Source organism: Salminus brasiliensis, chromosome 14 (assembly GCF_030463535.1).
Source record: "Salminus brasiliensis chromosome 14, fSalBra1.hap2, whole genome shotgun sequence".
In the NCBI taxonomy this organism is placed as follows: domain Eukaryota; kingdom Metazoa; phylum Chordata; class Actinopteri; order Characiformes; family Bryconidae; genus Salminus; species Salminus brasiliensis.
The window spans coordinates 4,611,646-4,634,326 of record NC_132891.1 but is presented as its reverse complement, the minus strand read 5'-3'; the positions used below and the strand labels follow the sequence as shown (position 1 = coordinate 4,634,326).

General features: G+C 42.4%; 2 protein-coding genes across 12 annotated transcripts in view; both read right to left on the bottom strand.

Annotated features, from left to right (window-relative positions):
- Positions 1–1,433: 1,433 nt before the first annotated feature.
- gp9 (glycoprotein IX platelet) lies at positions 1,434–5,633 on the bottom strand. Its single transcript, XM_072696728.1, has 2 exons — positions 5,440–5,633; positions 1,434–3,291 (listed from the first exon to the last, which is right to left on the bottom strand). The coding sequence occupies exons 1-2, from the start codon at positions 5,478–5,480 to the stop codon at positions 2,580–2,582; spliced, it is 753 nt and encodes a 250-aa protein (XP_072552829.1). The 5' UTR covers positions 5,481–5,633; the 3' UTR covers positions 1,434–2,579.
- A 1,699-nt stretch (positions 5,634–7,332) lies between these two features.
- Positions 7,333–22,681, bottom strand: part of iqsec1a (IQ motif and Sec7 domain ArfGEF 1a) — a 178,831-nt gene continuing 163,482 nt past the window's right edge. For 9 of the 11 annotated variants that reach the window (XM_072656340.1, XM_072656341.1, XM_072656343.1 and 6 more), the window contains 2 exons: positions 19,652–19,701; positions 7,333–13,882 (listed from right to left, as the gene is read on the bottom strand). In XM_072656340.1, the coding sequence (XP_072512441.1) occupies positions 13,304–13,882; positions 19,652–19,701 (629 nt within the window). In that variant the 3' untranslated portion in view covers positions 7,333–13,303. Of the gene's footprint in view, positions 13,883–18,618; positions 19,144–19,651; positions 19,702–22,681 lie in introns of those variants that run through there. The other 2 variants (XM_072656349.1, XM_072656350.1) reach the window with 2 other exon arrangements.

Sequence of the window (22,681 nt, the reverse complement as noted above, 5' to 3'; positions counted from 1 at the left end):
TGCACATCGTTTTTGTTACATTTCCAGCTTATCGCTTATCCAGAGCGACTTACTTACAGAAGTGCCTCGCTGTTTATTCAAGAATAACCTCAGCTAGTTTGAATAGACTACCTCTAGGCACTACTATAGAGATAGACCATAATACTCTACTATTCACCCAAGTCCTCTCAGAAGAGGAGGGTCTTCAGTCTGGGTTTGAAGACAGCGAGCATTGGACTCTCTGAGCCGTTCGGACACCCAGGGGAAGTTGGTTCCACCACTTTGGTGTCACACTTTTCAGATTTTTATTTCATTTAAATGATGAAAACCATGTTTTTATTTTTACACTTTACAATCATGTGCTCTTTGTGTTTGTCCATCACTAAACATTTCATTAAAATACATTTAGGTTTGTGGTTGTAAGGAAATAAAATGTAAAAAGGTTAAAGGGGTATGAATGTCCAACACTAATGCAATAATTACATTTACATAGAATAAAAAAACATTTACATAGGAATCCATATAAACCAAGTATTAATGTTTTTATATTTATTTACTTATACAGGCCGTTATACAGGTTTCTCTAAAACCAGCCTTTAGTATTTACCAAATAAATATTTTATATATATATAAATTAACAAGCAGTTTATTTACTTATACAGGATGTTATACAGGTTTCTCAAAGTTTCTCTAAAACCAGCCTTTAATATTTACCAAATAAATATAGATTTATATAAATATATGTATTATTATTATATGTATATAAATAAATATACAAGCAGTTTCTTGTACTGTGCCTTTAAGACAGAGATATGTAAAGCACCCCTGTTCTGATTGGTAGGCCTGTATTGTGCTCTGTGACATCACAACCATGATCATTTCCCAACATACTGTATTTATTTATTTTTTTTGCAGCCTAGTTAAAATATCTCTGCTGTCTCACAAAAACCAAAACAGCAGCTTTACTAAAGAAAGGAAAGCTGCTTGACCTTTAGTGGAAGTCGATTGAAACGATTGGATTCCAGGCCATTTTGGAGCATTTCTATTGGCCCGTTTAGCAGAAATTGTAAAAGACACACTATAAAGAACACCCGATTCACTCCCTTATAAGCGAAGACCCAGCTCACCGTATAGAGCTCTATTATACAGGGAACTGACAGCAGCAGGTTATTGAAGGTGCTAAAGCAAGAGAAACTGACCAGGATGAGAACCTGAGTCACTCTGACACGAACTAAACTGTGATGTTCCAGACGACTGGGCCGGTCTTGTGGGGTTTTCCTGATGTGCAGTAGACAGGAAGGACGACCAGTGAACTGCCAACACTAACTCTGTCTCTTTACCTTCTCACAGTAAACGGTCACCCAGCCCGTCCTGCTGGAAGACCAGCTTCCACCTACCAGTCCGACCACCAGGCCCAACCCCCATCCCCACCACCACCCATGCCAGACCAGCGGCACACCCTCCTACCACTGCTACCTGCCTAATGTCCTACCATGTTCAGACCTAAATGGACTCTTAACTATCCTCCACTATTAATATTAATATCACCACTATTAACTATCTGCTGTATCTGGTTTGGTCATTTTTTTTATCAATAATTAATAAATAGTTCTGATCAGATGAGGACGGGTCGGTCCCCCTTGTGAGTCTTGGTTCCTCCCATGGTTTCTTCCTCCAGCTCTGAGGGAGGTTCTCCTTGCCACTGTCGCCGTTGGCTGCTCACTGGGGGTCTTTGACCCTTCATGTCTTCTTACGTTATTTCTTTTTTGTCTCTGTCTTTTATTAATGACTAATTATGTAAAGCTGCTTTGTGACGACAACAGTTGTAAAAAGCTGTACAAATAAATCTGACTTGACTATTAAGCTATACGACACCATGATTATTATATTATGATTATGAATATGCTGCACACCTGAGCAGTACAATGGTTTCGGTGGTTCTGATCAGAGGAGGACGGGTCGGGTCCCACTTGTGAGTCTTGGTTCCTCCCAAGGTTTCTTCCTCCAGCTCTGAGGGGGTCTGGGGGTCTTAAATTTTTCATGTCTTTTTATGTTATTGATTTTTCTTCTTTTCTGTCTGTTTCTAATTACTGATTGGGTAAATCTGTTTTGTGACGACAACATTTGTAAATTGTAACTATACAAATACATTTGACCTTGACTTTGACACTTCACAACTACAGGCCTTAAAAGCCTTAGTCTTGGTGCCAGATACTACAGCAGGGCGTCTTCAGGGGTCTTGTGGAGTCCATGCCCCGACAGGTCAGATACGTTGTGTTGTGAGCTGTTTAATATTGTGCTAATGTTATGTTATGGCTGATCGCTGTATTCATCATTTATGCTGACCTGGCCTGCTTTTTAATGAGGTGTAACACATTCACAAATACCAGGAACAGCCCAGGGACGGGGAGAAGCTGGAAAATGATCTTGCAAAATGAAAATGTTGCTGTTTCCGTTAAATAAGCGCTCACAAATGTTAAAACAGGTCATCAGGGGAAGCAAGATTCAAGCAAAAATGTTGGAAATGAGCTCTTCTAAGCCTTGCGAGTGACCTTTCTCAATGGCAAAGTATAAAAGCAGCTCTGCAGAGCCTCGACTTTTCATGATTCCTTAATCTTTATGTTGTGCTGCTTATGCAAGACGTCGATTATCTGAGGTAGGATCTCCATGTTGAGCAGAGGCCTCTCCAGCTCGTCGCCCCTTTGGCTAAAGGAACCTGCTCCGATACTCATCCTTATCCTGTGCTTGGGTTTGAGGGAGCGCAGGGATTCGGCCTCAAGCCCAACATGCCTCTCTCCGATGCCCAGGATGAAGGTCAGGTCTTTGGCCAGCCGGAAGCACCAGAAGAGCAAGCCGATGAGGACGCAGAGCGCCAAACCCACTGTGAAGTTAAACAGCACACCGGAGCACGGGGTCTGCACACAGCCTGAGAAGTCCTGCTCACTCAGCTGGGTTATGGCTCTGTGAGCCAGTGATGGTGGGCTGGCACATCTTGGAGCCACTGGGACCACCGCTTTGTTCCTCAGGAGCCAAGAGTGCAGATAGCGGATGTTGCAGCCACAGTGGAAAGGGTTCTCCGACAGGTTGGCCAGACGAAGGTCCTTGAGCGTGTCGAAATGCCCAGCAGGCACAGTGCTCAGCTGGTTGTGCTGTAGGTGCAGCTCGGTGGTGTCAGCGGAAAATTTGGGAATTTCCTTGAGGCCTTGAGAGACGCAGTAAACCCTCAGTCCGCCAGAGGGCGCTGTGAGAGAGCACCTGCAGGAGTCTGAGGTGAGGAGAAGCAGCACAGCAAGGCCTGGGATCCAGATCATCCTGTGGGAAGATGGTACATATGAGGCTTTCAGTATTGGTCAAAAGTTTGGGGATCAGACAGTCCTGTCATTTAGATTTTACTGAGCAAATGCTCTGCTAATGCTCTGCTAGTTTACTGCTAGAGGTCACATGACCGTAAAATTTAATGGCATCCCGGTTAATCATTTCATACGTCAAAATATCAGCTATTTTTACTTAGAACCTAATATTGTTCTTGTTCCAAGTCAATGACATATCTAGAACCTCCATACACTCTAATTATGGCTTATACAGTCCTAAAAATTAAGGTGAAACAAAGGGTTCTTAAAGTAATGCCATAGAACAGCAATTTTTGGTTCCATAAACAACCATTTTTGTGTGCACGCTATATGGACAAAAGTATTGGGACACCTACTCGTTTAGTGTCACTTCTGGAATCAAGGCTATTTAAAAAAAGAGCTGATCCTAGGATCCTAAGGATCTGTCTCTACTGTCCAGAGAAGAAGGCTTTCTAGACTAGATTTTGGAGGAACATTGCTGTGAGGATTTGATGGCACTATCAACAACAAGTGTGTTAGTTATTGAGGTCAGGATGTTGGATGAACACCACCCCACCTCATCCCCAACTCCCTAACACATCCTAAAAGTATCGGATGGAGCACCATCCACAGTTCTTTCACAGCTCCTCAATGCTGGGGGGGCTTTATGCCCCTCTAGTTCACGCCTGGCGTTAGGCAGCATGGAGGCAATAGGTTCATGTTGTTTATCTGCTCCAGAGAGTCCTATTCTATTGGCAGTACTTCTCTACAAAGACATGCTGTGTGTGTGTGTGTGTGTGTGTGTCAGCAATGGGTGCAACCTAAAGTAGCTAAATGCATTCATTAGAAGGGGTGTCCACAAACATTTGGACATCTAGTGTAGATAAGGTTTTCTAATCTGGAGAAGCCAACAACAGCCAACACAGTGTGGTAAACTTGGAGAATACACCACTACGTAGATTCTCTCTGAACAGGTTCGTAAAAAAAGTAAAATCAGGGTCTAATTATATAGATTTTCATACTTTTATAGATTTCTGAATGTATTAAAAACTAGTGTTGCACTGACAGCAATACCAGATTGGTATCAGTGCCGATACTAGCACTTATACACAGTATTGGTTTTGGCATTAGAGCCAATTTTACATTTTACATAGAGCATTTCTGTTTGCAGAATTTGTTATTAAACCAAATGTTTAACCAGTGAAATCCAGTCATAAATAGTTAGTCATAGAATGTCATAAATTTTCAGCACTTTCTGAGTTTTGGTTCTCTCTTGGTTCTGAAAGTTGAGGTTCAGCAGCTTGTTTAAAGGAAACACTGAAGTTTAGCAGCTTTTCACACAGAGTCGTGAACCTGAATGTGAATTTCCTGCTGTTTTTGCACGGCTCTGAAATGTGAATTTAATCACCAGTTAAAAGCTGTTTGGTGAAGCTGAGCCAGATTACGCTTCCCTACCTGCAGGTGTTTCTGCATTGTGGCCATTTATTATTATTTTATAGCTCAGCTATTATTTTATATAACCTCAGCTAGTTTAAATAGACTAATAATTCAAAGATCCTCTAATCTTAGACTCTACTAAACACAAGTCAATATGGAGACCATAATACTCTTCTCTTCGCCTGAGTACTCTCAGAAGAGGAGGGTCTTCAGTCTGGGTTTGAAGACAGTGAGTGTTGGACTCTGCTGTTCGGACACCTAGGGGAAGCTCGTTCCACCACTTCGGTGCAGGACAGAGAAAAGTCTGGACGCTCGTCTTCTTCAGATTTTGAGGGATGGCGGGTCGAGCCGAGCCGTAAACGCTGTTCTTTTTATACAATGTATAAAAAGTGGAACGCTGTAAATATCAGGATTTAGAGCCGTCTATCCAGGTCAGATTGGTATTACATTTACAGCTCTTATCCAGAGCGACTTACAGAAGTGCTTCGGTATTAGTATCGGTATTGGTATCGGTATTGGTATCTGTATTGGTATCGATATCGGAAAGGAAGAAGGGGTATCTGTGCATCCCTAATAATAACTGATTACATTGAACTGGAATTTGGACTAAGCCTGGAAACACTGTAAAGTGCACAAAAGCCTTACCTGTCAGAGTCCTGTCTGCACAAGTAGAGGCATTTCTAGCTCTACTCACTTTCTGAGACCAGTTGAGTCTTTAAATCTGTCTGTCTTCATTCAGAAAGCCCATGACCCGCAGCGGCCTCTGTGTTTGGTTGCAGGCCTCTGTGCTTGGTAGCAGCCTTTGTGTTTGGTAGCAGCCTCTGTGTTTGGTAGCAGCCTCTATGTTTGGTAGCAGGCCTCTGTGTTTGGTAGCAGCCTCTGTGTTTGGTTGCAGGCCTGTTTCAGCCTCTTTAGAGGGCAGAACACTGCTTACGCTGATCATGTGACACTAGGGCCCCACTCTCTGTGGCCCTGTGATAAGACTATCTGTCACACCAGGGCTGTAACGGCTGTGTGAAAGGGCTTGTGTGAGCTTTCCACTTCGCGTGTCTTTATGTGCTGTTTAAATTAAAATAATAAAAACTACGGACACTTTATAGTGAGTAATGCTGAGCAGCTGACCGGTGTGCATGACCATTTACTGTCAGAAAGCACTTAATAAAAAGACAGAAATAAAACAAACAACAACAACAACAACAAACTGAAGACGTGAAGCTGTAGTGTCCGTTCTGGCCGCTAGTGGCCGCTAATTTGTCCAATAATGCTTCTGCTCCACTTCAATAACAGTGAGTTGAGAGGGTCTAATCTCCTAAATGCACAATAAACAGACTCTAATCTTACCTTAGATATAGTCATGTGTGAAAAGCAGTCCTACATGTGGAATCTCTCTTCTTCATAGTTGCTTTAATGTAAATTTAGAGGTAAATCTATCAAACCATATGGATAAATTACTCACCTTTCTTCATATGGTCAAATGGTTTGATGGTTTCAAAGGTTTCAATCTCTATTTTTTATGTTTTTTTTCACTTTTTGACATATTGTCAAGTTGGCAGTTGTTCTCTACAATGTGTCAGAACATCATGATAAATGATGCAATAGAAATGATCCACAATGGCTTGGAATTAAATCTTTTTACATTGACTTCTATTGAATCTATCTATTTTTTTAATCCTCCCAGGGGTGGCGTATGGGTGTTAGGGGTGTGTTTAGGATGATTCTAAGGGCCTTTGTCATTATTAAACATTATAAATTGAGTATTTTGATAGAATTGTTAAAGTTGTGGGGTTCAAAATCCCAGGCAGGGCCCCTGCGTCTTTCCTATTAAGTTTCTATTTTGGAGATGCGGGGTTTTTGCGTGACAGCGACAATATGGACATATATATGTTAACACTTTAATTATTGTTGTACGGCGCTGTGCAGACGTTTTAGGCTCATAATCACATCATTCAAATTCTGTCTCTCAGCAGTGAGAGAGTTTTTACAGTAGAAGCTCCAGATCTCATCAGAACAGATAAAGCAGGTGAAGATAAATCCAGTAAAAAGGAGAAACAAGAGCTTCTCATTCTGAAGAAAGAAAGTAGTGAGATCTTGTCAGTGAGCTAGTCTGAAGAACAGAGCTCGGTTCCTCCAGGTTTCTCCTGGACGCCCCCCAGTCCAGCCAGCACAGCGTGGAGGATGTGTTCAACTCCATCATCATCATCAGCAGCAGCAGCAGCAGCAGCAGCAGCAGCTCACCTGATTTACCATCATTAAGCCCTGATTTACCACCAAACCAGGTGTTGATCTGAGGAGAACTCTAAATAATACTAGACTCCATGAGAGAGGAGAACTTTGGAGATGTTCTAATGATGAACACAGTGATGGAGAACCACCACGATATATATATATATATATATAGTACCTCTAAAAAGTGTTCATAGGTGTCTTGGTGGCCTCCCTCACTAGTCTCCTTCTTGCACTGTCGCTGTCTTCATGCAGTGTGTGAGCTGGGCCTGCTTCAGATTTCTGTCTTTGCAGCCTAATAATAATAATAATAATAATAATAATAATAATAATTTAAATCCCAATAAAAAAGCTCAGTCCAGTCTTTATATCATATTTTATTTCTCAACATTGTCACAGTTGAAGTTTTACACTGATCAGATCTTAAGCACTTACAAACAGACTGCATATCAAAATGAAAGCATTCATTCCCTTTGTTCCGAAATCCTTCCCTTTCCTGAAACATGCTCTAAGGACAGCAGCGGTCTGGTGGGTCGACGTGAGAGGCAGTGAACTTTTGATTGATTGATTGATTGATTGGATATTTATTTTTTGAGCATTTCTAACAGTCTGTTTCTAAAATGCGCAGAGATGAACCACAACCGTATAGCTTTCGTCCACTTTGGACGGGACGGGAACACACCCTCCATATAAATGAGGACATTACGTAACGAGGAACTCTACTATGCACACTATGTACAGGCCGATTTCTCCCACTTGGTCCTTTTCCACAGATTTGTGACGGTTACACATGGTTATCAGACAATTCCAATGTCTATAGCTTGTATTCGTACAGCGATATGTATAGATAGTCCTCTACTGATGGACTAATGTGTGTGTGTGTCTGTGTGAGTGTGTGTTTACAACAGTGGGACTGTTCTTCTTGTGTTTCTCCATGATTTTTTCTTTTCTTTTCAGTGGAGATGTCAAATGACCTGCATGCAAAACACAATGCAGTACAGAACAGCAATTGCAAGTCAACGTCAGGGTTACGAAAAAGAGCCAAAAAAAAAGAAACCTCTATTATTTCCAGGCTGAATGTCCTTCAGCTCACAGTGAACAAGATGCATCGGGTCCATGCAGTGCTTGGTTGGGATATGTTCTCGGACTCCACGTCGAAAAGATCAAGGCCGACGCTTAACGTTACTTTCGCAAAGAGCTTTACGTAACAGAATAAAGCAACAACAACTAAAATAAAAGATTCCAACGACACCCGATTTATAAATTATTATTGAGAAAAAAGAAGAATACACCACATATAATATGTTGCCTAAACCAACAGAAGGGACACTGCACCAGAAATTCCTTAAAAATGAGCCGCAACATTCGGATTCACGGTTAAAGGAATTCTTCAGTGTTTTTCGACCCAATCTGCATCTGCTGCGTCTGTAGAGTACCATCAGTTACCACAGGCAGCTGCTTTAGGTTTTCTGTTCTTCTGCAAGTAGAAGAATAGTAATGTGCTTATAATGTGGCCTTGCTCAAGGGCCCAACCGTGGCAGCGTAGTGGATATGGGTGTCGAACCCACAACCATGTGATCAATAACCAAGAGCTCTAAGTTGTATCATGCGTTGTCATTCTATGGCACCCCTGAAGCAGAGATGTTAAGGGTCTTGCCCAAGGGCACAGCAGCGGCAGCATAGTGGACCTGGGTATAGACCCCACAACCATGTGACCTATTAATAACCCAGAGCTCTAAGTTACAACATGGGTTGTCATTCTACGGCTCCCCTGAAGCAGAGAGGGTAAACAGCCTTGCTCAAGGGCCCAACAGTGGTAACTTAGAGGACCTGGGTATTGTACTCACAACCCTGTGATCAGTAGCTCAGAGATCTAACCACTGAGCTGTATGTTATACCATGGGTTGTCAATTTACAGCACCCCTGGAGCAGAGAGAGTAAGGGTCTTGGGTACCTGGGTATAGACCCCACAACCATGTGACCTATTAATAACCCCAAGCTCTAACCACTGAGCTGTATGTTATACCTTGTGTTGTCTTTCTGAGGAAAGACGTTAAGAGCCTTGCTCAAGGGCACAACAGTGGTAGCTTAGTGAACCTGGGTATAGACCCCACAACCATGTGACCTATTAATAACCCAAAGCTCTAACCACTGAGCTGTATGTAATAGCATGTGTTGTCATTCTACGCCAACCCTGGTGCAGAGAGGGTAAAAGGCCTTGCTCAAGGACCTGGGCATTGAACCAAACAACCCTGTGATCCACCACTGATGAGCCACCACTGCCCCCTGAAGTACAGGAAAATGAAGTACAGAGCATCTCTGGTAACTGATCATGTGCTACAGATAAGGCAGACTGAGATTCAGTTGGGAAAAGCTGGAATATTCCCTTAAAGCAGAAAGAAAGCCATGTATGAAATATGCAAATCAGCCGCCTCCGGAAAACTACGCTAAATCTTATTGTTATTCCGATGTAGCGACCAGTCGGCAATGAAGTGTCCCGCTTGCTCTACGCTTGCATCTGTGTGGTGCAATGAGCAATGGGCTTTGCTTATGTTTATGTGCTTCTTGATTTTAGAATATAAACACTGCACATATATGTATATATATATATATTTATATTTATATTTATATGTTCTACCGAAATACATTCGTCATCGCACTTCATCGTCTGGAAGGAAAGGTATTTGCATAATTTGTCGGAACATTCACCTGAATCTCTTGAAGGAATAACAGACGCTGCTCTATTAGATCTAGAACGTGTGAATGCATTCTCTACACGATTGCACTTCATCGCCAAAGTAACACTGATTTATTTTGGCAAAAACAAACAAACAAACAAACAAACAAACAACAACAAATAAAACCATAAAACAAGGATGGTATCATAAGAGGACACACTAGATCATCTGGTTCCTCCACTAAAATCCCAAGAAAGTGGTTCACTGTATGGTGGTGCCACCAGTATTGTATGGTGAGAGCCATTACCACAATGTATGTAATGTGTTCGTAATTGTGGAAAAAGCAAAAAAACAAACAAACAAACAAACAAACAAAAAGGCATGACAGGAAGGGATTCTTCACGAAAATCGGTACAAACATATTGCACGTATGAAAAAAAAAAAAAAAAAATTAGAAAGAAAATACTTCAGTCACTGGCCCTCGTATGGTTTGTGCATAACTCTGTAGGATATGTGCAGGACAAACATGGACTATCTACCCTAGCTTTACCTAGTTTACCCTAAAACGCCCAAACAAAACATCGGATTTCATCACTTCTTCAAAATAGGAAAAGAAAGCTTAATTCTTCTTATTAAAATACCAGCGGTTTTCCCTACTCTTGGAAAACCATTTGTGTATTTGCTCAAGATGTAAAATACAAGTATTGTCCAAGTGCTCAGTGAGTTTAGCCACTCCCTTTGCTCGGGATTCGCAGAATTTTACACCATTCACTATCCGTTAGCTTTGCGTTTCAGTTCCTTCCACTTACTGAGCCATTTCCAGACGTAAACATGAGGGTCAGTAACTCCGTATCTACATCCACACCAAGCAGCTTCAACCGTTCTCTCTGTCCAGTCCAGCTTTGAAGATCTGGCCATCTGCGCTGGGCCTTCATCAAGGATGTACGATGCCGCTTTCCAGGTTTCCGAAAGAAATTGCTTCAGGTAATATTGCGAAGGCCTCAAAAGTTCCAAAGCGGCTTCCTTGTCCTCGGTTTGTTCGATACATCTATATGGTACAACCGACCTTGACTGCACCTGTAACCATATAATTTGACTCCTAATATTTGACCGTAATATAACATAAAAAAAAACCTTCTGAATATGTCTATTTTCTTTTTTTCTTTTTTTTACCGTATTATAGAACATCTTACAATGGATGCAATTACACTACTAAATACTATCACACACAATACAATATACACAGAGCAGAGCATTGGATTGAGTAGATACGCGATTATGGTTATTGGCACATTTATATTTTATAAGAACTGCCATGACAACAAATGAAAGCCGTTATCCACAATAAATACAGTATTAGGACGACTACTCTCGTGACTGGCAGCTCAGGCGTCCTGGGCCTGGGTCTGCGAGGCCGTCCGGGAGGAGGACGGCGTGTTCAGGCTCCTAAAAATACGAAGCGATCCTACGATGTGCAACAAACACGCTGCTTTTTCCAAATAAAAATAGCATCTTGGGGATACATGTAGGCAGAGTGTTGAAATGACAGCAACAACAACAACGTCTTCAGAGACTCTTTACAATGAGCTGTTGTGAGGAAAACACGGCCCTTGTCCTTGTCTGGACAAGCCCGTCTCTCATCGCCTATGACCCTCTGGGTAGGGGAACGTGGAGGACACAGACCTACTGTTTCTGCGGGATATGTCCAAAAGTATCCAGACACCTGGTAGGCTTCAGTTTGGCTCCAAAAGTTAAAAAAGAAGTGTTAATAGATTCAGAACCACAGATGATCTGATTTAAACAATGGGATCCAATCTGACTGAGCTACAGGGACATCAGTGAGGTCAGGGAGGGACTGATAATGTTGGCCAGTTTGGTCTAGATTACAAATAGCTCGTTCACTGGAACTTATCCCAGAGGAGCTCAGAGGAGCTTCAGTGCTCTAACTCATCCCGATAGTGTTTAATGGAGTTTCAGCATTCAGACTAACTCTAAAGACGTTCACTGGAGCTTCATCTTTCTAACTCATTTGCTGCATGGAGCTCAATCCAAAGGTCTTAAATGGAGCTTCATCCGTTTAAGCCTCATCTCAGAGATGTTCACTGGAGATTCAACAGTCTAACTCATTTGCTGCATGGAGCTCAATCTAAAGGTCTTTAGTGGAGCCAGTTATCAGTCTAACTCATCTCAGAGACGTTCATCTGAGCCTCAATAGTCCACCTCATTTCAAAGACGTTCACTGGAGCTTCTTCTTTCTAACTCCAGTTTGCTGCATGGAGCTCAATCTAAAGGTCTTAAATGGAACTTTATCCCTTTAACACATCTGAAAGATGTTCATCGGAGCCTCAATAGTCCACCTCATCTCAAAGACGTTCACTGGAGCTTCATCTTTCTAGCTCCAGTTTGCTGCATGGAGGTCAATCTAAAGGTCTTAAATGGAACTTTATCCCTTTAACACATCTGAAAGATGTTCATCGGAGCCTCAATAGTCTACCTCATCGCAAAAACGTTGCTGCATGGAGCTCAATCTAAAGGTCTTTAGTGGAGCCAGTCATCACTCTAACTCATCGGATAGACGTTCACTGGAGCTTCAACAGTCTCATTTGCAGCATGGAGCTCAATCTAAAGGTCTTGAAAGGAGCTTCATCACTTTAACTCATCTGATAGACGTTCACTGGAGCTTCATCATTCCAACTCATCTCAAAGACGTTCACTGGAGCTTCATCTTTCTAACTCATTTGCTGCATGGAGCTCAATCTAAAGGTCTTAAATGGAGCTTCATCACTTTAACTCATCTGAAAGACGTTCACCAGAGCTTCATCATTCTAACTCATCCACATCAGCGCTCAATGGAGCTTCTTCGGCCAGACTAAGGTGTTTAGTCGTAGCACAATCGGACTTCAATAGAACTTCAACAATCTACCTCATCTCAAAGACGTTCACTGGAGCTTCATCATTGCAACTTATCTAAAGGTGTTCAATGGAGCTTCAACACTCTTACTCAATTTAGAGCAGTTCAATGGACCTGTATCACTCTAACACATCTCAAATGGGTTTAATGAAGCTTACTGCGACTCATCCTATGGGTGCTCAATGGACCTAGATCACTCTACCTTACCTCAAAGGTCTTCAATTGAGATTCATCACTCACAAGAACTCGTATTTCACTATACTCCATGGTCCATGGCTGGTTAGTTTTACACCCCATTCGCTGAGACCTGGCATTACTCTTGGAATGACTCTCTCTACAGGCCTCCATAGAGATTCAGAACCACAGTGCCAATGCTTTTCTATAGAGGTTACATGATTGCGGCATTGTGACACCTTCGTTTAGCAATGGCTGAACCTTACGGGTGGCTGAAAGTCCACTATTTAGAAGAGGAATCCAGACACTTTTGGACATACAGTTTGGGTCACTTCCCGTCAACCTTTAGACCCCACCAAAGCCTGACCGTAGCTACGCAATCCTCAGAAACGCCTCTCCGGGCCTCTCCGAGTCCAACCTGCATTATCGGAGCAGAAAGCCTTTGCAAAGTTTGAGTCCAACCTGCTTTTCAAGCCAGCCGAGCTTGTCACGTCCCGGCAGCCCACAGTGACCGTAAGTCTGGTGTGTGTTTGTGTGTGTGTGAGGTTCTATGGCTCTGAGTGTAGCCGGGGTCACACCACCGTGCTGATGCCACAGTGCTTGGGTTTGGAGCTGGCCGGCTGCTGCTGCTGCTCTCTGTGGTGCCGGTGATGGTGGTGGTGATGGTGTGCGAACTGGGCATGGTGCGTATGTGTGTGTGGGACGGGGGCATGGCCTGAGTGCTGTCGGTAGACTCGGGGTCCAGGCCCAGGCCCAGGCCCAGGCCCGGACCCAGGCCCAGGCCCAGGCCCAGGCTGGGGCAGATGGTAGTGGTGATGATGGTGATACGGCGGAGGGTTCTGCGGTAGCATACAGCGCTGTCCATGGTAACCGTGGACCACCTGGGTCTCCATCTGAGCCTGGGCCGTGTGGTGCAGATTGGTGGGGTGGGGCTTATGAGAGATGAGGGTGGGTTGGCCCGAGTGATGCGGAGGTGGGCCATGAGGATGTGGAGGGTAGCCCTGCGCTGAAGGCTTTCCCCGCTTGCTGCCAAAGAGCGATCCCAGCAGGGAGGAGGAGGAGGAAGGGGGGTTCGGGCCGGGGCGGGATGGGCACTCCCGGGCTGAGGAGGGTGCTCTCCGGCGCAGGTGAGGACTGCTAATGATGGAGCCCTGCGAGCAGAGACAGGCCAGGAAGAACGTTGTCAGAGCAAACACAACATTGTGAACTTAACAGACATATCAACACTCACCCGGGGCGATATCTTAGAGGAACCACCTCAGGTTCTTCTATGGCATCGCTCCAAGGAACCCTTGATTTTTAAGAGCTTATGGCCAAAACTGTGGCTTTAAAAGCTGATTTTGGGCTAAATGAACAGTTTTTCTCTTCAAATGAGCTCTTGTAACTTTGTAATTTTGTAAAATAGCATAGTTACTAAACAGTGATAACAGAACTACTGGTACTACTGGTCAAATCTACAGGCCAAGAGTCTGGAAGCAACGCAGATTTTGTAAAAGCAAGCATGAAATGTGGATTTTTTTAAATAAATGATGAGTAAATGATATTTATTAATATAGAACAGCACAATTTGACTAAATGCCTGCAGCAACAGTGTCTGCACTGACTGTTTATTTGTTCTGCTCCTGCTGATTCTCCTGCAGAGTCTTATTGCAGCTAATCAGATCTGCCTGATTTCTCCATTCAGAAGCTCCTGGGGGCTTCATTAATGCTATGAGATGTTTTCTGCTCAGTGCGAGGGTTTGTCATTAAGAAAGTGTGTAAAAAAAGGCTGTTCCCACAGAATACGCTACAGTAAATGAGCAGTACTGCAACGCCAGTGGAATTGCTGGAACAAACATCTTTAGTTAACCCCTTAAACCCTGAGCACCGGCATTAGCTTCAGTTCTTTACCCTCGTAACTGCATGAATGCTGCAATTAGCGGCAGTTTCACAAACCCTAAAACCGAACCTTGTGGGATTCCTCAAAATGTGCTTAATAATTACCATATAATTCAAGAGGTTTAGGACTAATAACATGTGTTAAACACGTTGGATTGGGTAGGCTGCTGGCAAACTGTTGCCTAAAATACTCAAAATCACTGCTTGCTTCCATACTTTCGGACTGTTTCACGCCCATTATCCACGCCAGGTCTGTACAGTACATTCCTACTGATAAATCATATAGTTTGGGAAATGTGAAATACTGCAGATTACAGTTAAAAACAGATAAAATGGACAACATTCAACAATGTTACATTTAAAAACAGTATATTTACATTTATCATAAGTATTGTTTCTAAAAAGGATGCACATCTTTATAATAGCAACTGAATTAACAACTAAAATGACAGTTAAATTTACATAAATGTATTTAAATACAAATACATGAAGGAAATATATTTCTATGTGAATTAATTCAATAATTGTATTCTACATTTTTATGAGCTGACCATGAAAACAATGACTGAAACTGATCCAGCTTGAGAAGGATGCTGGCAGGATGACAAGGTGACATGTAGAGCATTTAAAGGAGCATTCCACCCAAAATCCAACACTTTATACGTGATTTCCCATCAGCCACCAGGAATAAAGTTCACTGCTATATATATATATATATATATATATATATATAGTATATATATATATATATATATATATATATATATATATATATATATATATATATATATATATATATGAATGATAGCAGTAAGCTCCATTTCTGGAGGCTGATGGAAAATCACATATTAAAATATATTCCTACCAAATCCAAGCGAGTGGTGAAGGAGTGCTCACATGAGGGTCAAACTACCACTGGCTTTACTGTCATGCTTTTTATTTCTTTATGTTTATTCGTTTATTACTTGTGGTCAAGTGATCTAGCACCACGGTTGGGGGATTTCTGTTCTCCAGAACGTTCTTCTCTTCTCTTTTCATTGGATCAGCAAAGTGATGGTTGTAGCATTCAGTCCGTGCCATAAGAAAACCTCGTAACTAACCTTTTCCAGTGTTTAAGACAATTGAAAACACAGAGCTAAATAAAGGTGTCTGTTAGACATTAATCGCAACTGCATGTAATAAAGTCCTATATACACATGCTAAATCTGCTCAATTCTTTTTCCTCCAAGTTTTCACCCAATTTAGTCACATTGGCACTAAGCCGGAAGAGGTGAAGGCTGGCAGCTGCCACCAACTAACTGCTGCTGTCTTTGGATAACAAGCTTGGGGCTTGGTTCTTCTTGGAGGGGAACGCTAACTGATTTCTTTTATGCCAGCTAACAGACACCTGCACTGTATGGACAAAAGTATTTGGACTGCTTCTGTTGGAGTAACTGTCTCTTCTGTCCAGGGAAGAAGGCTTTCTACAGATTTTGGGGACATTTTGGGGTGTGAGGGCCATCCAGAGAAATCAAGGCAACATTAGCCTCTTGCAGAGTCCCAGAGTCATCATTTCTTCATCACAGAGCTCAACACGCTTGGAGGACAACACTATCTGCCAATTCTGTTATATCAGCTGACAGATTCCTGCGTTGGCTAGCATTGCGCTAAATGATATGGAGATGGAGGACCATCCCACAACCCACAAGGCCAATTATGCTCCCTGGGACTCCTGTGGCAACATCTACCCATGACAGTCCTAATTATGATGCGAACACTTAGACAGTCATGCCACCCTGAGACGTTTTCTGAACGTATATTGATATATGTTATATAAATAATTATTTACATTAACTGAGATTTTGTTTGGTTATCCTTTGACAGAAACTGTCTACAACCATCACATTTTACTTTATAGACTGTGTTTTGAAAACGTGAATGGTTCCAAGGACCAAGTCTTAAACCTCCGAGTCCAGAAACCACCTCAAAAGTTCTGGTCATGACCACTTTCCTACCTCATTGCTAACTCATTGAGTCTCACAACCTGTTAACTTGTGCTCTGAAGACTGGAGAATCCCCGCAAAGCATCTTACGTCGAGATATTAGGTATTAAATTCTGGATTTAGGGTGGAATGCTCATTTAAGCACTGAAAGGTATAAAACAATGATAAAAACACACATCATAGAACAAGCCTGGGGAGAAATCTCACATGCATCTCGTTAGGATGATGAGAGCAGGTCCTTCACATGCAGAGGCAGTAACGGCAAAAAAACTCAGTCCACACTTCCGCATTCAGCTGATCAGAAGCTTACAGTACTGAAGGTGTTCAGCATCTGATCTACAGGTTTGGCAAATATGCACTTTCATCACTTGCTTGAACCTCTCGAACTGATCCGTGACTAACAAATGAATCTCACTGCTAAGCAGCTCTGAGTGGGTGATTCGTCTAGAGACGAGGACAAAACAGTGCTCTGAACAGTGAGGGTCCCAAACGTCCCACTTAATGAAAGGTCGTGAAAGATGAATGTATGAATAATGAACATGTGTTTGCTAATGAAATCCACAGCCTTCCTGATTTGAGTCACATAGGTCCAATCAAACGCCACGGGAATGGACTTGCGTCTTAGAAGGTCATTAAGGAGCCTATTCCTCCGCTTCTCCTGGGGGGGACGAACAAGGGTTGCAGCAGAAAGGACGAATTATGATTACACATTACACAATAAAGGTTCTCTAATGGTTTGTAGGCTGGTATAGAACCTTTTGAATTATACTTAAACTACTTAAACTCACATACAGTACCGCTCAAAAGCTTGGAATCCACAGAAAATTGTATTTTTAGATGTTTTATTCAATATTTCGAGTATTATAAGTGCAATCAAATTAAGTCATATATTAGATTTTCTGTCCTGAGAGTTGGTCAGCACTTCTAAAAATACTACAGCCCAAGCCTTCAAATCTTCTGGACCTTCTGGAATCCATCTTCCAGTCCTGGATTTTGTTCTCGCTAGAGGTTAAGGGAACTGTTAATGTAATGTATTGGCCATGTAATGTCACACCTACGAAAGATTACACAGTCCAGGACTGGAAACTGTCATGGAAACTGGATTCAAGGCCCAGATTTGAAGACATCTGCTCTACAGCTTCCTGAGCTTCCTGAGAATCAGCCCCATTCATCGTACTGGATAATTAAATATTTTAAATGATTATTTGTAGCCAGTTAAGTTGCATATTAACCATTTACCCGCAACCAAATCGATTTTATACTGTCAGAAACGCTGATTCCAAACTTTTGAACGTTAACGTATAGAAAAATCCATTGTCCATTAAAAGGTTCTTCAGGGCAAAGTTCTCAAACCGGTCCTCCAGACAGTCCACGTTTTTGCTTCAACCCAGCTTGTAACATAGGGGAATCGAGGAAAATGTGGACCATCTGAAGATCCTGAGAACTTGTTTCGAGAACCACTGCTTTAGGGAGGGCCTGTCCAGCCCATTTAAAGCTGTCCCTGCTCCCAATGCACCTGACCCAACTGATTAGCTCATTAGCAAGTCTTTACTGAGTTAAACTGAGTGTGTTGAAGCAGGGGGAACACACAAATGTCCATGGCAGTGGTCCTCCTGGACCAGGTTTTGGGGGCCAGTGCTTTAGAGAACCAAAAGAGGTTCTTCTACGGTGGAAGTATTCTACTCTACTGGACAGCCTACTGGACTTTGTAATCACTGCTGGTTGTTAATGTAAAACATCGGTCACCTGCTGTCATGCCGGACTCCTTCTGAGCTTGGAAGAAAAACAAAAGTGGGTCTCCACGATGCCATAGGAGCGAGGCTACTGTTGGTTCCATAAAGAAGCTGAATGTTTATAGTAGAGATTAGTGTGGGTGTGAAGAACCTCTGTGGAGAAGGTTGAAGGACTCTCCACACAATGGAAAGTTTCTTTACCCATTGAAAAGTTCCTCACACTAATGGAACCAAAACATTGCTCAAAGAACCCTTTGAAATACCTTTATTTGTAAGAGGGCTGGAGCTGAGAACCCAGCTCTGTCATAAGTTAACGCCCATTGATTACAAAATCCAGGACTGGACACCAGTATCTCTCCAGAGAACCCTTTTTTTAGTCAGTACCTTTATTATGAAGAGTGTAGAGCAGCTTCACTTCACTGTGCCTCCAGAGCAGTGGTCCTCTGTTCCTGCCCTGCAAGCTTAGTGCTTTCCCTGCTCTAACCAGAGGGTCCCGAAAGTAAGGTTTGGTCTAACTCTATGGCCTCCAACCCTTCTCCTGGAGAGCCACCTTCCTACCTTCAGAAGTCCTGGATTGGCTGAATGGGGTAAACCTGCAAGAAGGCAGGTCCAGGTTGGAGAGCACAGCATTAACTACAGCTGTCCAGGCAGATCCTTTTCACTTTCTGGACCCTCAAAGTTCCACATCTGGCTCTAACACACTCACATTACCTCGGGAAGGGCCTGCAATTGGTTCGATCAGGTGCATGAGAGCAGGGACAACCACTCCAGGATCAGAATTCGAAACCACTGCTGCGGTCACTCACCTCACAGCTACCCCTTGTTGTTAGACAAACAAAGAACCATGGCTGAACAACACATGGGTCGCAACAAATGAGTTAAATGAGTAAACGAGAGGCCGATGGTCGAGCAAATGACAAACCAGCGAGGGTTAGTACAGAACAACATGCTTGGTGTTGGAGAAATGTGGCCGCTGGCCTGCTGGACCGCCCTTGAGGCCACTCCCTCGCAGACAAAAGCCCGACTTCCGGGAAAACAAGGCAAGCAGCTCATGCATGCATGTGAGCAGGCAGGCGGGTTAGGCATCAATACTCAAGTTTAACAAGGAAACCAAAAACGGAAAATGTAAAGAATGAGCTTGTCGGAAAAAACTATGAAGCGTAAAGAGGGTGCAGAGAACATAAACAGTAAATGTTTGGGTTGTTTTTGGTTTGGTTTTGTTTCAATTCTTTTTTTTTTATTATATTTTTTATTATTATTTATTTTGAACAGTGCACATCAATCAACATAGAGGAAGTAAACTAGACATCCACTGCTTCCTACTTACTTCCATATTGCTGTCTAGTGATCCTGCACTGCTGCGGCGCCCACGCTTGCCTGCCCGAGACATGCAATACCACAGATTAGAGATGGGCATCACACCTTATGGGGAGCTAGTGGTGTACACATCCTTGTCTTTTGATTCGAGGGGGGGGGGGGGGGGGCGCCAAAGGGACATGTGAGCACACAGCAAGCCTATTCCAGTCTCATTAATTAAAGGTGGGTGGTCAGGGGCTTAGGTGTAAGGATGGTGGTGATTGGGGAAGTGGGGGTGGGGGGAGTAGGAGTAGTGGTGGTCTCGCAGGCATTACTCAGAGGAATTATATTGTGGTGCCAGATTCATTCACATGACCTGCTCCAGGCTCCACCCACTAATGCATTCTTTCATAGCAACTGTTGCAAGGCTGGATAAGCTTTAAAGAAGGTTGGCCACAAGGTTATATATATATTGAAGCTACAATATAATAATTGTAGGCCATGAGACAATATATGAGGCAGTAAAATTATATATTATAGATACAATATAATGAACTGAGTCCATGAGATAATGTACTGAGGCCAGGAGATAATGAACTGAGGCCAGGAGATAATGTACTGAGGCCAGGAGATAATGAACTGAGGCCAGGAGATAATGAACTGAGGCCAGGAGATAATATAATGAGGCCAGAAGATAATATAATGAGGCCAGGAGATAATGAACTGAGGCCAGGAGATAATGAACTGAGGCCAGGAGATAATATAATGAGGCCAGAAGATAATATAATGAGGCCAGGAGATAACATATTGAGGCCTGGAGATAATATATTGAGGCCACAAGATAATATATTGAGGCTAGAAGATAATAAAATGAGGCCACATGATAATATAATGAGGCCACAAGATAATATACTGAGGTTAGGAGATAACATACTGAGGCCTGGAGATAATATATTGAGGCCACAAGATAATATACTGAGGCCAGACGATAATAAAATGAGGCCACATGATAATATAATGAGGCCACAAGATAATATACTGAGGCCAGAATATAATATAATGAGGCCACATGATAATGTAATGAGGGCACAAAATATATTGAGGCCAGGAGATAACATACTGAGGCCAGAAGATAATAAAATGAGGCCACAAGATAATATACTGAGGCCAGAAGATTATATACTGAGCCTAGGAGATAACATACTGAGGAGATAATATATTAAGGCCACAAAAATATATTGAGGCCATAAGATAATATACTGAGGCCATAACATAATATAATGAGGCCATATGATAATATAATGAGGCCACAACAATACTCCTGGACCTCATTGAGGTCAGGAGATAATATATTGAGGCCACAAGATAATATACTGAGGCCAGGAGATAATATATTGAGGCCACAAGATAATGTACTGAGTCCAGGAGATAATATATTGAGGCCACAAGATAATATACTGAGGTCAGGAGATAATATATTGAGCCCACAAGATAATATACTGAGGCCAGGAGATAATATATTGAGGTCACAAGATAATATACTGAGGCCAGGGGATAATATATTGAGGCCACAAGATAATATACTGAGGCCACAAGATAATACTTTGAGACAATGAAATAATATATTTAGGTGATGGGATAATATACTGAGGTCAAGGGCTAACATTTCGAGGCAACAAGATAATGTATTGAGGCCACAAGATAATATATTAAGGACATTAAATAAAATGTTAAGGCCATTAATGAATATGTATAACTTAATATTTTATCTTGTGGCCACACCTTATTAAAAACACCTAAGAGGTCATCTTAGATACCTTACAGGCTCTGTATATTTATGCTGATGTTATCTTTCTTACCTTTCTATGTAAGTAGCCTTCAAATAAAACGATGACAATACTAAAATTTCAAATGAATAACATAAGCTCTTAAGCGCTAATATTAGATATATTGACAAAGAAATTTATTATTAAGGTTAATGGGGGATAGGATATTTCCCAATGTTCTGTAAACCTTGTCCAACCTGGCAAAGGTAGCTATGAAAAAGAGGGCATGTGTGGGCAAAGCCACCTGTGGTCATACCTTTCAAATAAGTGGTCTGTAATTAGTTGCGTACCCCAGTGGGAGGCTTTTCCTTTTTAAAATCCACTTAAAAAATAGATTTGTATGAGATGTAATTTTATTTAGGAACTTTCAGATCTAAACCAGATCGAATGGACACTACACTCCCAAACAAATAAATGGCAGTTGACGGCTATGGCTGACTCTAGGCTGCTGTGTGTGGTCGTCCTGTGCAAAAAACATCCAAAGCCATTCTACTGCTGCCTTTCAATGAGCCACATAAGCCAATACAAGACATGGCACACACTCAAAACATGGCAGCTGATGGACAGATGACTGGTAGCCAAAAGCACTCCGGCACACACACACGCTGGCCTGAAGGTAAACCCCGATGAGCAGCAGGTAAGTATCAGTAGATCCAGTGAAACGGAAAGGGGCAGGGGGGCGGGGACGAGGGTGGGTGAATGAGACGATGCTTCATATACACGACTGAGTACAACTCATGCCACACTCTGCGGGTAAAAGCTTCGAATGGAGGCCCTCGCCAGTGATGTCCAACAACTGGGACCAAGCAAGGTGGAGAAGGAACAATTCCATGACACGACACTCCGCTCAACTCAAATGTTAGTGGTCGTTTAATCGAGGATAAATCGATGGGAAATAAGAATGGCTTTCTGTTCCATCGTGAGTCTGGACTCCTTTTATGGATTTCATTCCATCATTGCTGATGGCCAACTGACGGCAAAAAATTGAACCCAGATCAAAAGGGTAAGGCACTTGGAGAAACCTTTTATCTTGGCTTTGTGTTGAAATGTCAAATGTAATTGGACAGAAAATCGTCTGATAGATCAAAGCGGCTCTTTATAAGAATTATAATAGGAACGATTCAGTTTAATGGTGCATATTTCTACAGCCAAGCACCGAATCACCTCAAGTGCCTTTGATCAGATCAACATTATGGTCAGTTGGGCACACTGTGTCACTGATGCATGAGACTGAT

Bases quoted from the DNA above. Each gene is read 5' to 3' on its own strand.
- gp9 (XM_072696728.1), bottom strand. From the start codon at position 5,480: ATGAAGACAGACAGATTTAAAGACTCAACTGGTCTCAGAAA. The intron at 3,292-5,439 runs GTGAGTAGAGCT...ATCTTCCCACAG, and splicing joins GACTCAACTGGTCTCAGAAA to GATGATCTGGATCCCAGGCC.